Source organism: Chiloscyllium punctatum, chromosome 11 (genome assembly GCF_047496795.1).
Source record: "Chiloscyllium punctatum isolate Juve2018m chromosome 11, sChiPun1.3, whole genome shotgun sequence".
NCBI lineage: Eukaryota > Metazoa > Chordata > Chondrichthyes > Orectolobiformes > Hemiscylliidae > Chiloscyllium > Chiloscyllium punctatum.
The window spans coordinates 111,059,461-111,079,825 of record NC_092749.1 but is presented as its reverse complement, the minus strand read 5'-3'; the positions used below and the strand labels follow the sequence as shown (position 1 = coordinate 111,079,825).

Below are 20,365 nucleotides of genomic sequence, written 5' to 3'. Positions count from 1 at the left end.
CAATACACAGTCACAGGCACCATTCCAGTACACAATCACAAGCACCACTCCAGTACACAATCACATGCACGATTCCAGTACACAATCACAGGCACCATTCCAATACACAGTCACAGGCACCATTCCAATACACAATCACAGGCACCACTCTAGTACACAATCACAAGCACGATTCCAGTACACAATCACAGGCACCACTCCAGTACACAATCACATGCACGATTCCAGTACACAATCACAGGCACCACTCCAGTACACAATCACAGGCACCATTCCAATACACAATCACAGGCACCAGTCCAGTACACAATCACAGGCACCATTCCAGTACACAATCACAGGCATCACTCCAGTACACAACCACAAGCACCATTCCAGTACACAATCACAGGCATCATTCCAGTACACGATCACAGGCATCATTCCAGTACATAATCACAGGCACCACTCTAGTACACAATCACAGGCACCACTCTAGTACACAATAACAAGCAACACTCCAGTATACAATCACATGTACGATTCCAGTACACAATCACAGGTGCCACTGCAGTACACCATCAGAGGCACCACTCTGGTACACAATCTGAGGCGCCATTCCAGTATACAATCACAGGCATCATTCCAATACACAGTCACAGGCACCACTCTCATACACAATCACAGGCACCATTCCAGTACACAATCACAGGCACCATTCCTGCACACAATCACAGGTACCATTCCAGCACACAATCACAGTTAACATTCCACTACACAATCACAAGCACCATCCCAGTACACAATCACAGGCACCATTCCAGTACACAATCACAGGCATCACTCCAGTACACAATCACAAGCACCACTCCAGTACACAATCACAGGTGCCATTCCAGTACACAATCACATGCACGATTCCAGTACACAATCACAGGCACCACTCCAGTACACAATCACAGGTGCCATTCCAGTACACAATCACAGGCTCCATTCCTGTACACAATCACAGGCATCATTTCAGTACACAATCACAGGCGCCACTCCAGTAGATAATCACAAGAATCACTCCAGTACACAATCACAGGCTCCATTCCGGTACACCATCAGAGGCACCATTTCAGTACACAATCACAGGCGCAACTCCAATCACAGGCATCATTCCAATACACATTCACAGGCACCACTCCTGTACACAATCACAGGCACCACTCCAGTACAAAATTACAGGCACCATTCCAGTACACAACCACAGGCATCACTCCAGTACACAACCACAGGCATCACTCCAGTACACAATCACAAGCACCATTCCAGTACACAATCACAAGCACCATTCCAGTACACAATCACAAGCACCATTCCAGTACACAATCACAGGCATGACTCCAGTACGCAATCACAGGCACCACTCCAGTACAAAATTACAGGCACCATTCCAGTACACAACCACAGGCATCACTCCAGTACACAATCACAAGCACCATTCCAGTACACAATCACAGGCATGACTCCAGTACGCAATCACAGGCACCACTCCAGTACAAAATTACAGGCACCATTCCAGTACACAACCACAGGCATCACTCCAGTACACAACCACAGGCATCACTCCAGTACACAATCACAAGCACCATTCCAGTACACAATCACAGGCATGACTCCAGTACACAATCAAAGGCGCAACTCCAACACACAATCACAGGCACCATTCCAGTACACAACCACAGGCATCACTCCAGTACACAACCACAGGCATCACTTCAGTACACAATCGCAAGCACCATTCCAGTACACAATCACAGGCATGACTCCAGTACACAATCACAGGCACAACTCCTGTACACAATCACAGGCGCCATTCCAGTACAAAATCACAGGCACCATTCCAGTACACAATCACAGGCGCCACTCCAGTAGATAATCACAGGCACCACTCCAGCACACAATCACAGGCATCACTCCAGTACGCAATCACAGGCATCACTCCAGTACGCAATCACAGGCACCACTCCAGTACACAATCACAGGCACCACTCCAGTACAAAACTACAGGCACCATTCCAGCACACAATCACAGACACCACTCCAGTACACAATCACAGGCATCATTCCAGTACACAATCACAGGCACCACTCCAGTACACAATCACAGGCACCTTTCCAGTACACAATCACAGGTGCAACTCCAATACACCATCACAGGCAACACTCCAGTACACAATCACAAGCACCACTCCAGTATACAATCACATGCACGATTCCAGTACACAATCACAGGTGCCACTGCAGTACACCATCACAAGCACCACTCGAGTACACAATCACAGGCGCCATTCCAGAACACAATCACAGGCATCACTCCAGTATACCATCACAGGCGCCACTCCAGTACACAATCACAGGCGCCACTCCAGTACACAATCACAGGCGCAACTCCAACACACAATCACAGGCACCATTCCAGTACACAATCACAGGCACCATTCCAGTACACAATCACACGCATCTTTCCAATACACATTCACAGGCACCATTCCAGAACACAATCACAGGCATCACTCCAGTATACCAACACAGGCACCACTCCAGTACACAATCAGAGACGCAATTCCAACATACAATCACAGGCACCATTCCAGTACACAATCACAGACACCACATCCAGCACACAGGCACCACTCCAGTACAAAATTACAGGCACCATTCCAGTACACAACCACAGGCATCACTCCAGTACACAATCACAAGCACCATTCCAGTACACAATCACAGGCATGACTCCAGTACGCAATCACAGGCGCCATTCCAGTACACAATCACAGGCACCACTCCAGTACAAAACTACAGGCACCATTCCAGCACACAATCACAGACACCACATCCAGCACACAGGCACCACTCCAGTACAAAATTACAGGCACCATTCCAGTACACAACCACAGGCATCACTCCAGTACACAATCACAAGAACCATTCCAGTACACAATCACAGGCATGACTCCAGTACGCAATCACAGGCACCATTCCAGTACACAATCACAGGTGCAACTCCAATACACCATCACAGGCAACACTCCAGTACACAATCACAACCACCACTCCAGTATACAATCACATGCACGATTCCAGTACACAATCACAGGTGCCACTGCAGTACACCATCACAAGCACCACTCGAGTACACAATCACAGGCACCACTCCAGTACACAATCACAGGCGCCATTCCAGAACACAATCACAGGCATCACTCCAGTATACCATCACAGGCGCCACTCCAGTACACAATCACAGGCGCAACTCCAACACACAATCACAGGCACCACTCCAGTACACAATCACAGGCACCACTCCAGTACACAATCACAGGCACCATTCCAATACACAATCACAGGCACCATTCCAGTACACAATCACAGGCACCATTCCAGTACACAATCACACGCATCTTTCCAACACACATTCACAGGCACCACTCCAGTATATCAACACAAGCACCATTCCAGTACACAATCACAGGCACCATTCCAATACACAATTACAGGCACCATTCCAATACACAATTACAGGCACCATTCCAATACACAATCACAGGCACCATTCCAGTACACAATCACAGGCATCATTCCAGTACACAGTCACATGCACGATTCCAGTACACAATCACAGGTGCCACTGCAGTACACCATCACTCCAGTACACAATCACAGACATCATTACAGTACTCAATCACAGGCACCACTCCAGAACACAATCACAGGAATCAATCCAGTATACCATCACAGGCACCATTCCAGTACACAATCACAGGCGCAACTACAACACACAATCACAGGCACCATTCCAGTACACAATCACAGGCATCACTCCTGTACACAATCACAGGCACCATTCCAGTACAAAATCACAGGCACCATTGCAGTACACAATCACAGGCGCCACTCCATTAGATAATCACAGGCATCACTCCAGCACACAATTACAGGCGCCACTCCAGCACACAATCACAGGCCTCACTCTAGTACACAATCACAGGCACCACTCCAGCAAAAAATCACAGGCACCATTCCGGTGCACACTCACAGGCACCACTCCAGTACAAAATTACAGGCACCATTCCAGCACACAATCACAGGCACCACTCCAGTACACAATCACAGGCACCACTCCAGTACACAATCACAGGCACCACTCCAGGCCACAATGACAAAATTACTGTTTTTAATGTGATATGTTGCAGTGTCTTTTGTCAAAGTTTCTGCTTGCCATTGTTTAGAAACATTGTTATCCGAACACAACTTGTGAGACCCTTTTCAAACAGACTCTGTAGAGTGTTTGCTGAATAAACAGATTCTGTTTGTTGTGAGTTAGAATTCTTGCTGAGAGTCCTGAAGCCTCCACCATTGAGGTGTCACTAGACAGTCTGAACATAAGAAGCTCATATTTACTTTTAACAACAGAATTTGATGAGAGATTTACAAGGGGGTGGGAAGAGAACCGGACAACTTTGCTGCAGTCCCCTCTGCATCAGTCTCCTCAAAAAAATCAGACATTACCTGATGCATGTTATCTGATTGATTCCTCACATGGGGCAACAGAGGCCAGAGCTCAAATATTAGTGACCCAATATAATTTTCAGTCCCGACTTGCATTGGTATAGTACCATTCAAGTTGAAGATCATAAAGACGATTATCAAACCAATTTGACACTGAATCACATTCACTAAAAGGGCAGATCCACAGCCCAGGGCTCACACAGCTGTAATAGTGCAGGGATTAAAATTGAGGCAGAAACTCAAATTGGAGGAACCCTTGGGAATTCAGGGGATCAGAGGAGCTGGAATCTTCCGGGTTACATGGTTAGGGAAAAGGGTGAGGCCACAGAAGGCATTGGAAACAAAGAACAATGAGAATGACAAATAGAAGGCTATTTAACCCAAAGAGCCCGTGCTTCCACACATAGTTTGGTCATCGCCATTGGCCAGCAAGGGGATTAGTGGGATATGGATTCAATATGAACGATAAAAGCTGTGTCATGACTCTCAAAATCTCTTGTTAGCATTGTTATCATTTCCCCGCATGGTAATGTCCCAAGTCCCAGCATCAGGGAGCCATCACACCCCCCAGAATCATCTTGATTCGTATCTGTCCTTATAAATTGCAAATAAATAATTAATTAGAAGCAGCCTTTCACACTATAAATAGCATTCAATCTTACTCTCAATCAGATATTTATTCTTTTTATTAATAACTTAATCAACACCTATACTGTTTCACCTTCTCACAAATCTGCAGAAAAATAATCACTTCTCATTTCATGTCTTATTCAAGGTTTGTTAATGCTATGCACATTTCATCTGGATTCTGTGTTCATTACTAGATAATAATATTGCGTGCACTGAATTCTTTTTATCTTTTTCAGACACTTGGATCATGATTTGTCTTAATCTGCCCTCCAATATTACATGCTCCTTTTTCTTTGGGAGCGCCTCCTCATATCTGAGGGCCCAAGTTCCAGAATCATGCTTCATGGTCTTCTCTCAGCCTTTTTTCAATCAGCAACCACTTCAAGTCATTGAGCCAACAAAGCCTGGGATCCTTCAACCGATGCCACAACCTCTGCCAGTTGGAAAGGCAAGGCAGAAAGTCTCATGTGAGGCAGCCCTATCTGCTAGTTACCCTCTAAGCCTTGCACCATCCTGATCTGGTACTACATTTCCATTCTTTCACCTTCATGAGGTCTATAATGCCTGGAATTCCCTCTCTAACATATGATCATCGTGGTTCAAGAAGATTGTTCAATCCCACCTTCTCACTCATAAACTTGCTGGAATTAAGTGTGATGTATTTTCTGCAACACTTAATAATCAGTTTGCATCTTTTGCACTGAGTGTCCAAATGTCCAAGACGTTGTATGTTCCCATTTGCATTTGTGATATATAAAAACATACACCAAGTCAGTGGGGTATTGCTAAGGGTTACATTTGCAATTAAATCATCCTACCTTCAATCTTATCATCGCTCTTCTCCGACAATTCTTTACTTCTATACTTCTTTGTCAAGGGGGAGTTTTCATGCATATCTTCGTCGTCTGAAAAAAAAGTGCAATCACTAGACTTGTGACAGGTTTACCTTTCTTGGGTGTTCTTCTGTCATGTACACGAGCTTAGTTGGATCAAGGCTGCCACTTGTCTACTCATCTGAATAAAGCAATTCCATGTTATTTTCAAAGTGTGCATGAAGGGCACTTCAGGTGATTACAGCAAAAAGGAGGGTAGCTTGTAGGTTATTTTGTAACACTGCATCCTGCACTCTTTTCTGTTACCCTCGCACACCTGTATAGAACAATCTTCCTGTATAGCATGTAAGACAACCCTTTTCACTCTCTTGGTACACCTGACAGTAAGGCATCAAATCAAACTTTTGTCAGTCACAATCCCAGCATATAAAAACACAGTGTGTAAACTCTGCCTGGAAGTTGAAGAACATTTTAAAAAGTCTTGCTTTCCCAGAAGAAACAAGTGACTTAAATGTCCTGAAAGAGAGGTAACACATTATTAGAATGCATGAACAAATTATTATGTATGTTTTTGACAACAAATCCCAATGCATGATTTATCACTTCATGTCAACATAAAATTCATGAACCAATGCTTTATTCCATTTAGACTTGCCAAAGTTGGAATTAATGCAGGAAAATAAATACAGATTAATTAAATCCATATCTGGCAAATTACAAATATGAAAGAAACTGGAAGCAAAAGTACCACCAGAAATAGATTTTTAATGACATTTTAAAACATTCTTACAGTGCATTAAGAATGTCAAACAATCTAATGCAGTATGATCTGTTTCTTTTCCTTAATTTTTTTCCATACAATCGTACATTTAATTCCTTCAAGTATTATTATTTAGCATCAGAGTTGAGCACAAGAGCCTAGGATTAGTGTTATACTGTCAGAGGTGCTGTCTAATATCACATGTTATTAAACCGAGGATCCATTTGTGCAATTGAGTTGGATGTAAAGTATCCCACGACACTCACTTGAAGATCTTTAATTGAGAGGTGGAGTGTCGGAGAGGTTTAAAGAAGGAAAAACAGAGCTTAGCACCATGCCAACTGGCTCAGACGTCAACAGAGGAGTGGTTGAAACTAAGAATGTGCGTACAGGCAGGATGGGAGGACTGCAGCTATCTCAGAGGGTTGCTGAGCTGGAAATGGTCACAGAATTAAAGGGAAGCAATGCGACCGAGGGATTTGAAAACAAGGCTGAGAATTTTAAAATCGTAGCACTGTCAGGTCTGATGCTGACGTTGAGAGAAGACCATAAATGGGTTTTCGGAACTTGGTGCTACAGTATTGGTCAATCTCAAAAATCGTAATTTTTTTGGAAGAACAAGAGAATTTGTGTTTAGCGAAGAGGTGAGAATTGTTATATTCCAGAAACACAGGTGGTAAGGGTAGAACTGGAGTCAATGTTTCATAAACATTTCTTTACAGAGTTAGATATTATAAGCATGCATCTCCTAACTCAACAATGCATGGAGAGACACAAGTGAATCCCAAGTTAACGCCCATATCCTCACCTGAATAAATATGAAGTTCCTATTCTTCTTGCCCTGTCAGTTCTTAAAATAAACAGCATACATATATCGTGCAGACCACCAAGAAATACATTGCTGGATGATAAGGTTTTGTGAAGATTTATCCCTGAAAAAATGACTGCCTATAGTATATAAATCATCAGCTCGACAGGTATGTTGTGTTAGAATTTGTTCGGACTCGAAAATCTGAGATCTGTATTTGGGCTTTGAAGAATGTAGCAGAATCACAGAACGACACAGCTCAGTGGTAGGCCATTCAACCCATTTAGTCTGTGCTCACTCCCTAGTAAAACTATCCCCATGAAACTGCTGTTTTACCAATGTCCTGCAAATGTCTCCCCTCAAATACATATCCCATTCCCTTTCCAAAGTGAATCTAACTTCACTGTCCTCTCAGCCAGCGCTTTCTGGATCAACTTTCTGGCAAAGAAACCAGTTTCCTCAGGGAACTGCTTTTTGTTTTAGCGAAGCATGTTAAATAAGACCATAAGACCATAAGACATAGGAGTGGAAGTAAGGCCATTCGGCCCATCGAGTCCACTCCGCCATTCAATCATGGCTGATGCGCATTTCAGCTCCACTTACCAGCGTTCTCCCCGTAGCCCTTAATTCCTCTAGACAACAAGAATCTATCAATCTCGGCCTTGAAGATATTTAGCGTCCCGGCTTCCACTGCACTCTGCGGCAATGAATTCCACAGGCCCACCACTCTCTGGCTGAAGAAATGTCTCCGCATTTCTGTTCTGAAATGACCCCCTCTAATTCTAAGGCTGTGTCCACGGGTCCTAGTCTCCTCGTCTAACGGAAACAATTTCCTAGCGTCCACCCTTTCCAAGCCAATCTGCAACTTCTGCTTAAAAATAAAATACAGAATTGTCACAGTCTTGAGTAGAACGGAAGTCACACAATCCCTTGTACATTTGGTCAAAAAAAAATGGTCTGGGGTTCAATAGCCAAATAAAAGATGATTGAGCTTTGGGGAATGGTTATATTCTGAAATGATAGCTCTGATTCTTTTTCCAAAAATGCTGCCAGACCTGCTGAGTTTCTCCAGCACTTTAGTTTTTTTTTAAACAACCAATTTCTAATGCATTTTGCTTTAAAATATGGTCTGGATAATGCTAAAGCCACTTCTTTGAAAGGCCTGTCATTAAGGCATATGAGGCCATCACTGGGCCCGAAGCCTTGGTAACAGGCAGACTGATATCTTCAACCCCTTTAATAGCTTACAGAGCAGGGGCTGTTTTATTTTGATGAATTTCTGTCGACAAGTGGGTGAAAAGTTGGAATGGTTTCCTGTACAAGATAAACAACAGCGCTGCTAGGTTTGAGGCTCTGCTTAGACAAGATGTCACAGATAAACCAGGATTGTTGAAATGTCAGAGTTTACAGCTGCACAGTCAGTATGCTACCCCATTAAAATAAATCTCTTCGGCCTGACATGATATGCCTTAAAGGTGAGCCTTTTAAATACCATTGAAGGTGAAAGATGTTCACGTAGCAGATGCTTTTTTCAAGGGTAAAAGCAAGTCTCAATGCCCTCAGTTCAAATGGTCTTGATTTCTCTATCAGTCGACAATAGTGGACCTGAAATCTGAGGGAGCCATTGGCATTTCGGATGACCTTGAGCATTCAGAGGTTTAGAAGAATTGCTTTCTCCAAGGTAATGATCCCCACAACGGATTACAAAGAACAAAGAACAATACAGCACAGGAACAGGCCCTTTGGCCTTCCAAGCCCGCACATTTTGCCCTTCCATACTAAAACTGTCTTCACTGACAGGCTCCATATTCCTTTCCTATTCATGTATATGTCCAGGTGCTACTTGAATGCTGCTGTTGTTTCTGCTTCCACCCCCCTCCTCTGGCAGTGTGTTTCAGGCACTCACCACCCTCTGTGTCACAAACCTGCCTCACATATCTGTTTTAAACATCCCCCCTCACACCTTGAACCTGTGTCCCCTAGTAATTGACCCCTCCACCCTGGGAAAAAGCCTCATACTTTCCACTCTGTCCATGTCATTCACGATCTTATAAACTTGTATCAGGTTGCTCCTCAACCTCCTGCGTTCCAGTGAGAACAAACCCAGCCTGTCCATCCTTTCTTCGAAGCTAAAATCCCCCATACTGGGCAACATCCTGGTAAACCTTTTATGTACCCTCTGCAAAGCATCTACATCCTTCTGGCAGTGTGGTGACCAGAACTGCGCGCAATATTTCAAATGTGGCCGAACTAAAGTTCCATAAATCTGCCACATAACTGGTGTATCCTTATACTCGATGCCCCTTCCAATGAAGGTAAGCATGCCATCGGCCTTTTTCACATCCTTCTCTACCTGCGCTGCCACAGTTGGCATGGTGACAGAACTACACCCAATTGTTTGCTTCTGGAGAAACAAACAGTCGAGTGTTAATCCATGAGTTTACAACCAATAACATTTCTGAGGAGAAAGGTGGTCTTGTTGTCCGTCAAAGCACAAACATACACTGTGGGACCCTGTTATGAAAAGCAATCCATTTCTACTTGTGAGATCGGTCTATCCTGGGACTGAGTGTCCAACTTCTACGTGGAGGATGTTTGTCATCAAAGTCAGGGTTGGTGCAGTAAATAGTAACTTAGCACTATTTACAATTTACCCTCTTCAGTCAGAGCTGATGCTGACTATCGATTGACCTCCATCTGCTAACATCAGGTGCTGAGGAAATTGATGATGGCAATCTCTGAAATGAAAGTCTGGTTTTATTGACAACGTGGGAACTGGTATTATATCCCCCGGGGCTCATTTTATATCTGGCTAATTACCTCGGCACTGCCCTCAAATACGTTTTGGGTCTGTCGATAACGGGTAATGTCTCTGATTGTGGGAGTGAGATTGTACGACCCGAAAATGCACCGTACCATCTCAGATAGATTGCAGTGAGTACAACAGGGAAGGGCAGCCACCCAGAGAGGCGGAATGTACAATCACAAGACTGCAGCTTTGTTTAAAACAAAATATCATCAACAACATGGGAATATTACTAATCCCTAACTGTCCTTGGGAGCTGGTTTCTTGAACACAGCTGACTCCTTGCTCGGCCATCTCAGCAGGCAGTTATAAGTCAATTACATTGCTGTGGATTTCGAGTCATGTATCAGCCAGACCAGGAAAGAACAGTAGGTTTTACTCCCAAAAATGGTTTTTGATGACAATTCAATAGAAGAGCATTTTTTTAAAATTTTCTTTCGGGTGGCATGGCGGCTCAGTGATTAGCACTGCTGCCTGCCTCACAGCAGCAGGGACCTGGGTTCGATTCCAGCCTCAGGTGACTGTCTGTGTGGAGTATGGTCCTTGTGTCTGCATGAGTTTCCTCCCACAGTCCAAAGGTGTGCAGGTTAGGGTGGCTTGGCCATGCTAAATTGCCCAGGGATGTACAGGCTAGGTGGGTTAGCCACGGCCAATGTGGGGTTACAGGAGTAGAGTAGGGGCCTAGGTCGTCTGGGTGGGATGCACTTCAGAGGGTTGATGTGGATCCGATGGGCCGAATGACCTCTTTCAGCACTGTAGGGATTCGATGTGGGTGTCATTGGCTTTGCCGAGTATTTATTGCCCATGATGCCCTGGGGGAAGGCAGTGGTGAGCTGCCTTCTTGAACCAGTGCAGTCCTGAGGATGTAAATAGACCCATCATGCTGTTTAGTCCAGGATTTTGACCCAGTGGCAGTGTGTTCCCATGTCTGGATGGTGAATGACTTGGAGGGGAACTTGCAGGAGGTGATGTTCTTATGAGGAAAGCCTAAATAGGCTATGGCTATATCCAGTGGAGTTTAGAAGAAGGAAAGATGATCATATTGAAACCCAACAGATGTTGAAGAGGGTGAATGTGCCTTGTTTCCTCTAACGGGAGAAAGTAAAACTCGGTGAGGTGGTTTAAGAAGAGGAGCTCTCTGCTTTTAATGTAGTGATGAGAAAAATGATTTTTTTCTCTCAGCGGAATGGATAGAATGAAGGAATTCTCTTCCCTAGAAGCTAGGTACATCTTTACATGTATTCAAGTCTGAGTTAGATGAGTTTTGTCAGACAAGGGAGTTGAGGGTTATTGGAGAAGGGGCAGACAGGAAAGTGGAACTGAAATCAGCCATGTCTTTATTAAATGGAATAGCAGGTTCAAGGGGCTGAATGGCCTGCTCCTATAACTAGTGGGAAGGATTTTCCTGGGAAGGGACCAAGGGATCATTTAAAGTGTGTTTACTTTAACGCAAGGAGTATCAGAAGTAAAAGTGATGAACTTAGAGCATGGATCAGAACCTGGTGCTATGATGTTGTGGCCATAACAGAGACATGGGTTTCTCAGGGGCAGGAATGGTTGCTGGATGTTCCAGGGTTTAGAGCATTTAAAAAGAATAGGGAGGGGGGAGAAAGAGGAGGGGGTGTAGCACTGCTAATCAGAGAGGGTATCACAGCTACAGAAGCTTCCATTGTTGAGGAAGATCTGCCTACTGAGTCAGTATGGGTGGAAATTAGGAACATCAAGGGAGCAGTCACCTCGTTAGGGGTTTACTACAGGCCCCCCAGTAGCAGCAGGGAGATGGAAGAAAGCATAGGTTGGCAGATTTTGGAAAAGTGTGGACGTAGTAGGGTTGTTGTAATGGGTGACTTTAACTTTCCCAATATTGATTGGAACCTCCTTTGAGGAGAAGATTTGAATGGAGCTGTTTTTGTAAGGTGTGTTCAGGAGGGTTTCCTAATTCAGTACGTTGACAGGCCGACGAGGGGAGAGGCCATTCTAACCTTGGTGCTTGGAAACGAGCCAGGGCAGGTATCAGATCTTGTGGTGGGAGAGCATTTTGGTGACAGTGACCCCAACTGCCTCACATTCTACAAAGCTATGGAGAAGGAGAGGATTAGGCAAAATGGGGAATATTTAATTGGGGAAGAGGAAACTATGATGCGATTAGACATGAGTTAGGAAGCATGGACTGGGAGCAATTGTTCCATGGTAAAGGCACTATAGACATGTGGAGACTGTTTAAGGAACAGTTGTTGCAAGTGATGAATAAATATGTCCCTCTGAGACAGGCAAGAAGGGGTAAGATAAAGGAACCTTGGATGACGAGAGGGGTGGAGCTTCTCGTCAAAAGGAAAAAGGTAGCTTACATAAGGTAGAGGATGCCAGGGTCAAGGTCAGCTCTACAGGATTACAGGCAGGCGAGGAAGGAGCTTAAAAATGGTCTGAGGAGAGCCAGGAGGGAGCACGAGAAAGGTTTGGCAGAACGGATTAGGGTGAACACAAAGACATTTTACACTCATGTGAGGAATAAGAGAATGGTCAAAGAAAGAGTAGGGCCGATCAGGGATAGCATAGGGAATTTGTGAGGGAGTCTGAGGAGGTAGGGGAAGCCCTAAATGAGTTTTTTGCTTCCGTCTTTACGAAAGAAACGAACTTTGTAGTGAACGAAACTTTTGAAGAGCAGGTGTGCATGCTGGAATGGATAGAGTTAGAGGAAGCTGATGTGCTGAAAATTTTGTCAAATATTAAGATTGACAAGTCGCCAGGCCCGGACCAGATTTGTCCTCGGCTGCTTTGGGAAATGAGAAATGCAATTGCTTCGCAACTTGTGAAGATCTTTGCATACTCGCTCTCCACTGGAGTCGTACCTAAGGACTGGAGAGAGGCATATGTAATTCCTCTCTTCAAGAAAGGAAATAGGGAAATCCCCAGCAATTACAGACCAGTAAGTCTCATGTCTGTCGCCTGCAAGGTGTTAGAAAGGGTTCTGAGGGATAGGATTTATGACCATCTGGAAGAGCATGGCTTGATTAAATGCAGTCAACACGGCTTTGTGAGGGGCAGGTCATGCCTCACAAACCTTATCGAGTTCTTTGAGGATGTGACTAGAAAAGTTGATTAGGGTCGAGCTGTGGATGTGGTGTATATGGACTTCAGCAAGGCATTTGATAAGGTTCCCCATGGTAGGCTCATTCAAAAAGTCAGGAGGAATGAGATACAGGGGAACTTAGCTGTCTGGATACAGAATTAGCTGGCCAACAGAAGACAGCGAGTGGTAGTAGAAGGAAAATATTCTGCCTGGAAGTCTGTGGTGAGTGGTGTTCCACAGGGCTCTGTCCTTGGGCCTCTATGTTTGTAATTTTTATTAATGACTTGGATGAGGGGATTGAAGGATGTGTCAGCAAGTTTGCAGACGACACAAAGGTTGGAGGTGTCGTTGACAGTATAGAGGGCTGTTGTAGGCTGCATCGGGACATTGACAGGATGCAGAGATGGGCTGAGAGGTGGCAGATGGATTTCAACCTGGATAAATGCGAGGTGATGCATTTTGGAAGGTCGAATTTGAAAGCTGAGTACAGGATTAAGGATAGGATTCTTGGCAGTGTGGAGGAGCAGAGGGATCTTGGTGTGCAGGTACATACATCCCTTAAAATGGCTACCCAAGTGGACAGGGTTGTTAAGAAAGCATGTGGTGTTTTGGCTTTCATTGACAGGGGGATTGAGTTTAAGAGTTGTGAAATCTTGTTGTAGCTCTATAAAACTTTGGTTAGACCACACTTGGAATACTGCGTCCAGTTATGGTCGCCCTATTATAGGAAAGATGTGGATGCTTTGGAGAGGGTTCAGAGGAGGTTTACCAGGACGCTGTCTGGACTGGAGGGCTTATCTTATGAGGAGAGGTTGACTGAGCTCGGACTTTTTTCATTGGAAAAAAGGAGGAGGAGAGGGGACTTAATTGAGGTATACAAGATAATGAGCGGCATAGATAGAGTCGATAGCCAGAGACTATTTCCCCAGGGCAGAAATGGCTAACACGAGGGGTCATAGTTTTAAGCTGGTTGGAGGAAAGTATAGAGGGGATGTCAGAGGCGGGTTCTTTACACAGAGAGTTGTGAGAGCATGGAATGCGTTGCCAGCAGCAGTTGTGGAAGGAAGGTCACTGGGGACATGTAAGAGACGACTGGACATGCATATGGTCACAGAAATTTGAGGGTGCATACATGAGGATCAGTGGTCGGCACAACATCGTGGGCTGAAGGGCCTGTTCTGTGCTGTACTGTTCTATGTTCTATAATATACATTCAGGAGAAGATGACCACTGTTACTGATATGAACTTTTTATTCCAAATTTATTTAACTAAACTTCTCCAGCTGGCATGGCCAGGATCTGACCTTGTATCTCTAGATCATACCAGTCCAAAAATGTAACCACCATGCCACTGTGCCCTTACGGGGTCTGCAGAGAGAACAGAAGCACTTGTGAAGGCTGCAAATGAGTACATTTCAGCTTTCCTTTTAGTGTGTGCTGACCAAAACTCCAACAGGTGGCGAAACAACGGGGGAAGACCAGGAACCGGAAGTGGTGCAGCTGCCTTTGAAGTGGAGGTGTTCCTGAGTGAAGCCAATGTGAGGGGAGACTGTGAGGTCATCCTCACACGAAGGTGGGTCAGCTGCAGTTCGATTGGGATGCCATTTTCTATGGTCTGTTCCCCAGGACGCACACCGAGAAGAACATCAACCACACCTGGAGGATCGTCAACTCTGCATGCTGCCCTCGAAGTGGCTGCGGGGGGGGGGGGGGGGGGGGGAGGAGACTGTCACACACCTCCTTCTGGAATTTGCCTACACAGAAGAAGTCTGGAGAGGAATGCAGTGGTGTTTGTCGAGGTTCGTCCCGAGCAGCGCCGTGATTCCGTGCTCTACGGTCTGTTCCCCGGGATGCACACTGAGATAAACATCAACTGTGCCTGGAGGATCATCAACTCGGTGAAGGACGCTCTCTAGGTGGTCCAAAACCTGTTGATCTTCCAGCTGAAGAAGTTGACCCAGACTGTTGCAGACTGGCACATTCCAAGGTCCAGGACTACGTGTTGAGGGACACGCTGAAGCTTGGGGCAGCTGCCGCCAAGGCGCGGTGGGGAAAGACCACCGTGTAACATCTGCCTGCCTAAGAAGAACAGGGGGCCCACCCAGTCATTTGGGCTCTGCTGACACCTCAGCTAAAAATGTAATCGTACTGACCTGTAAATAGGAATGATTACTCTGTTTCAGTATGCAAACAAATGGAATGTTTACATATGTGTGGCATGTCCAGTTGTACAGACCATCAAAGTATTTTATGAAAAAAGTATATTTTTGAAATAAAAAAAATCATCAACTCGGTAAAAGATACTCTTTGATCTGCCTGAAACTTGCTGCTCTTCCAGTTGAAGGAAATGACCCTGACTAAGTGTTGTAGATCGGCACATTCCAAGGTCCAGGACTACGTGCTGAGGGAAGCTTGGGACAGCTGCTGCCAAGACGCGGATGGGGAAAGATCACCGTGTAAGGTCCCTCTGCTGAAGAATAAGGAGGGTCCATTCAGTAATTGGGCCCTGCTGTCACCTCAACTACAGGCCCAGAGGTTGCCTGCAAATATAGAGTATGGTGGACATCAAAGACTTAGTTTGTCATCTGTAAATAAAAAGAGTATAGATCTGAGCAGGTTCGTTAAGTGTCCATGCAAAGATTTATTTTCTATGAACAAAGTATATTTTTGAAAATAAAATTGCATTGTCGGAGTTGCCAAGTTTTCTGTTAATGATCCCACAGCACTGCTTCATCAAGTGATAGTGTAGCATCGCTCCGAAAGCTGGTGCTTCCAATTAAACCTGTTGGGCTATAACCTGGTGTTGTGTGATTTTTAACTTTGTACACCCCAGTCCAACACCAGCATCTCCAAATCAAAGAAGGGTGGGGAACTTGTCCACAATGTCTTGGCCAATCCCTCAATCAACAACATGTGAATAATTTGCTCAGTGGATATTGGCTGCCCTGTTGTGACTATACCTCACAGACCACCTCTTTGGCTGTGAGAAATTTCGAAACCTTTAGTCATGAATAGCACCTTACAAATACAAGTCTTTCTTTATTCTAAAAGAACACCAAACCTATTAGGAAGTTCAACGCCACAGCCCACAGAGAGCTCTAATCAAAGCAAAGTGGTTAATTTGTTATTAAGGTACTGAGACAAATGAGGTTTACAAAGTCTGGGAGTGGATGGGATTGGCCAGACAAAGGAATGTTTCTCTTCAGGTGAAAGGCCCTCAGGCTTTCCTTCAGAACCAAATGCACAGTCTCACGACAGAAAGCAAACTGTAATAAATCTTGTGGTTAGATGTTATTGTGCTCATGTTCCCTCGAGCTCTCACTGACAGCTTCGTTGAGACCAGTCTCTGTGTTCCTGAATGACATCTTCAAGAGGGGGGCAAATTGGTCTTTGATTAGTTAAGACACTCAGAACGAGATTCTCTTTGAGGTGATTTAAGGTATTTAGCATCAGAGAACTGCTCACCTCACAGGAGGAGGTTCTGAAATGTACAAAGCAAGTGTTAGAACATTAAGGACCGCTTTGAAAATCAGGAAGAGAGCTTAACAATGTAAAGTGTCAACAGCATCAATTTCTAAATGATATAACAATTGAGAGGGACAATTACAGCACATCACAAAAGCCACAGACAGCCAATTAAAGTGAGCAGCATGATCCAATGCCACAGACTGACAGACTGGATGTTCATGCTTGTGTTTCCAAAGAGGTGAAACTGCTCTTTGATGGTGACACACAATGGTTTTACACACGGCCAACTTCCTTGTCCATTAACTCCAACTCGTTGGCAATTCACTGTCAATCGTTATGTATCAACCACCCTTCCTATCTTGAGAAACAGGCCGACAAGAGAGCTCCGTTTGTAACAGGCTGCATATAGACCATGAAATGCAGGAGGGTCATATCGCAAGCCTGGACGTCAAAAATAACTTCTTTACCACTGAACAAAACCCAGGCAGAGAGTAGTTAGGAGAAATTTGCAGTTGAGTTACTGTTCTTCTGCAACTGACTCCAACACTGTTGCTAAAGATTGATTTACATCAGTTTGACGTAAACGTCAGTGTGACATAGTTCTGCTTACAGATTATGTCCCAATCACCATCATCACCAACTCTGGGTACGTCCATTCCCATTGAGAAGACAGGCTCATTGGAAATGGTGGCTCAGTGGGATAAAGTCAGGAGCGAGTTGCCATGGGAATCCTCAATATTGACACTGTGAAGTCCCATAACATCAGATCAAACATGGGCAAGGAAACTTCCTGCTGAGATTTTGTTGAAATTAATTCATGCTCAATTTCCCAGAGGGCAGTTGAGAATTAGCCACATCATTCGAGTCACAAGTAGATCAGACCAGGTGAGAACAGCAGATTTCCTTCCATGTAGAAAGTAAGTGAACCAGGAGGGTTTTCGAGACAATCGACAATGATTAAGGAGTCACCATCAAACTCGCTTTTTATTCCTGATTGTTACTGAATTCAAATATTGCCACGTGCTGTGGTGGCATTCCAACCCAAGTCCTCCGAACAACAGCCTGAAATTCTGGATTCCTAACGTCCTGTGCCACTGCCACTCCTATTGCCACCTATGACCCATCCTTGGCAGATGACTCGTTACTCCTCCATGTTGTGGATTAGTTGTGCTGGAAGAGCACAGCAGTTCAGGCAGCATCTGAGGAGCAGTAAAATCGACGTTTCGGGCAAAAGCCTTTCATCAGAAATAAAGGCAGTGAGCCTGAAGGGTGGAGAGATAAGCTAGAGGAAGGTGGGGGTGGGGAGAAAGTAGCATAGAGTACAATGGGTGAGTGGGGGAGGGGATGAAGGTGATAGGTCAGGGAGGAGAGGGTGGAGTGGATAGGTGGAAAAAAAGATAGGCAGGTAGGACAAGTCCGGACAAGTCATGGGGACAGTGCTGAGCTGGAAGTTTGGAACTAGGGTGAGGGGGGGAAGGGGAAATGAGGAAACTGTTGAAGTCCACATTGATGCCCTGGGGTTGAAGTGTTCCGAGGCGGAAGATGAGGCGTTCTTCCTTCAGGTGTCTGGTGGTGAGGGAGCGGCGGTGAAGGAGGCCCAGGACCTCCATGTCCTGCGCAGAGTGGGAGGGGGAGTTGAAATGTTGGGCCACAGGGCGGTGTGGTTGATTGGTGCGGGTGTCCCGGAGATGTTCCCTAAAGCGCTCTGCTAGAAGGCATCCAGTCTCCCCAATGTAGAGGAGACCGCATCGGGAGCAACGGATACAATAAATGATATTAGTGGATGTGCAGGTAAAACTTTGATGGATGTGGAAGGCTCCTTTAGGGTCTTGGATAGAGGTGAGGGAGAAGGTGTGGGTGCAGGTTTTACAGTTCCTGCAGTGGCAGGGGAAGGTGCCAGGATGGGAGGGTGGGTTGTAGGGAGGTGTGGACCTGACCAGGTAGTCACGGAGGGAACGGTCTTTGCGGAAGGCGGAAAGGGGTGGGGAGGGAAATATATCCCTGGTGGTGGGGTATTTTTGGAGGTGGAGGAAATGTCGGCGGATGATTTGGTTTATGCGAAGGTTGGTAGGGTAGAAGGTGAGCGCCAGGGGCGTTCTGTCCTTGTTATGGTTGGAGGGATGGGGTCTGAGGGCGGAGGTGCGGGATGTGAACGAGATGCGTTGGAGGGCATCTTTAACCACGTGGGAAGGGAAATTGTGGTCTCTAAAGAAGGAGACCATCTGGTGTGTTCTGTGGTGGAGCTGGTCCTCCTGGGAGCAGATATGGCAGAGGCGGAGGAATTGGGAATACAGCATGGCATTTTTGCAAGAGTTAGGGTGGGAAGAGGTGTAATCCAGGTAGCTGTAGGAGTCGGTGGGTTTGTAAAAAATGTCAGTGTCAAGTCGGTCGTCACTAATGGAGATGGAGAGGTCCAGGAAGGGGAGGGAGGTGTCAGAGATGGTCCAGGTAAATTTAAGGTCAGGGTGGAATGTGTTGGTGAAGTTGATGAATTGCTCAACCTCCTCGCAGGAGCACGAGGTGGCGCCAATGCAGTCATCATTGTAGCGGAGGAAGAGGTGGAGAGTGGTGCCGGTGTAATTACAGAAGATCGACTGTTCTACGTAGCCAACAAAGAGACAGGCATAGCTGGGGCTCATACGTGTGCCCATGGCTACCCCTTTGGTCTGGAGGAAGTGGGAGGATTCGAAGGAGAAATTGTTAAGGGTGAGGACCAGTTCGGCCAAACGAATGAGAGTGTCAGTGGAATGGTACTGTTGGGGACATCGAGAGAGGGAAAAACGGAGGGCTTGGAGGCCCTGGTCATGGCGGATGGAGGTGTAGAGGGATTGGATATCCATGGTGAAGATGAGGCATTAGGGGCCGGGGAAACGGAAGTCTTGGAGGAGGTGGAGGGCGTGGGTGGTGTCTCGAACGTATGTGGGGAGATCCTGGACTAGGGGGGATAGGCCAGTGTCGAGGTAGGTAGAGATGAGTTCACTGAGGCAGGAGCATGCTGAGACAATGGGTCGGCCAGGGTGGTCAGGCTTGTGGATCTTGGGAAGGAGGTAGAACCGGGCAGTGCGGGGTTCCCGGACTATGAGGTTGGAAGCTGTGGGTGGGAGATCTCCTGAGGTGATGAGGTTCTGTATGGTCTGGAAGATGATGGTTTGGTGATGGGGGGTGGGGTCATGGTCGAGGGGACGGTAGGAAGAGGTGTCCTCGAGTTGGCATTTGGCTTCAGTGGTGTAGAGGTCAGTGTGCCAGACTACCACTGCGCCCCCTTTGTCTGTTGGCTTGATGGTGAGGTTGGGATTGGAGCAGAGGGATTGGAGGGCTGCGCGTTGTGAGGGTGAGAGGTTGGAGTGGGGGAGGGGGGTAGACAGGCTGAGGTGGTTAATGTCCCGGTGGCAGTTGGAAATGAAGAGATCGAGAGCGGGGAATAGGCCAGCGCGGGGTGTCCAGGTGGATGCAG

At 45.9% G+C, this 20,365-nt stretch overlaps 1 protein-coding gene across 3 annotated transcripts in view; it reads right to left on the bottom strand.

Moving 5' to 3' along the window:
* macrod2 (mono-ADP ribosylhydrolase 2) overlaps positions 1–20,365 on the bottom strand; it is a 945,224-nt gene that overhangs the window by 62,663 nt on the left and 862,196 nt on the right. For all 3 annotated transcript variants that reach the window (XM_072581522.1, XM_072581521.1, XM_072581520.1), the window contains one exon: positions 5,985–6,071. In XM_072581522.1, coding sequence (XP_072437623.1) covers positions 5,985–6,071 — 87 coding nt within the window. The remainder of the gene's footprint in view (positions 1–5,984; positions 6,072–20,365) is intronic.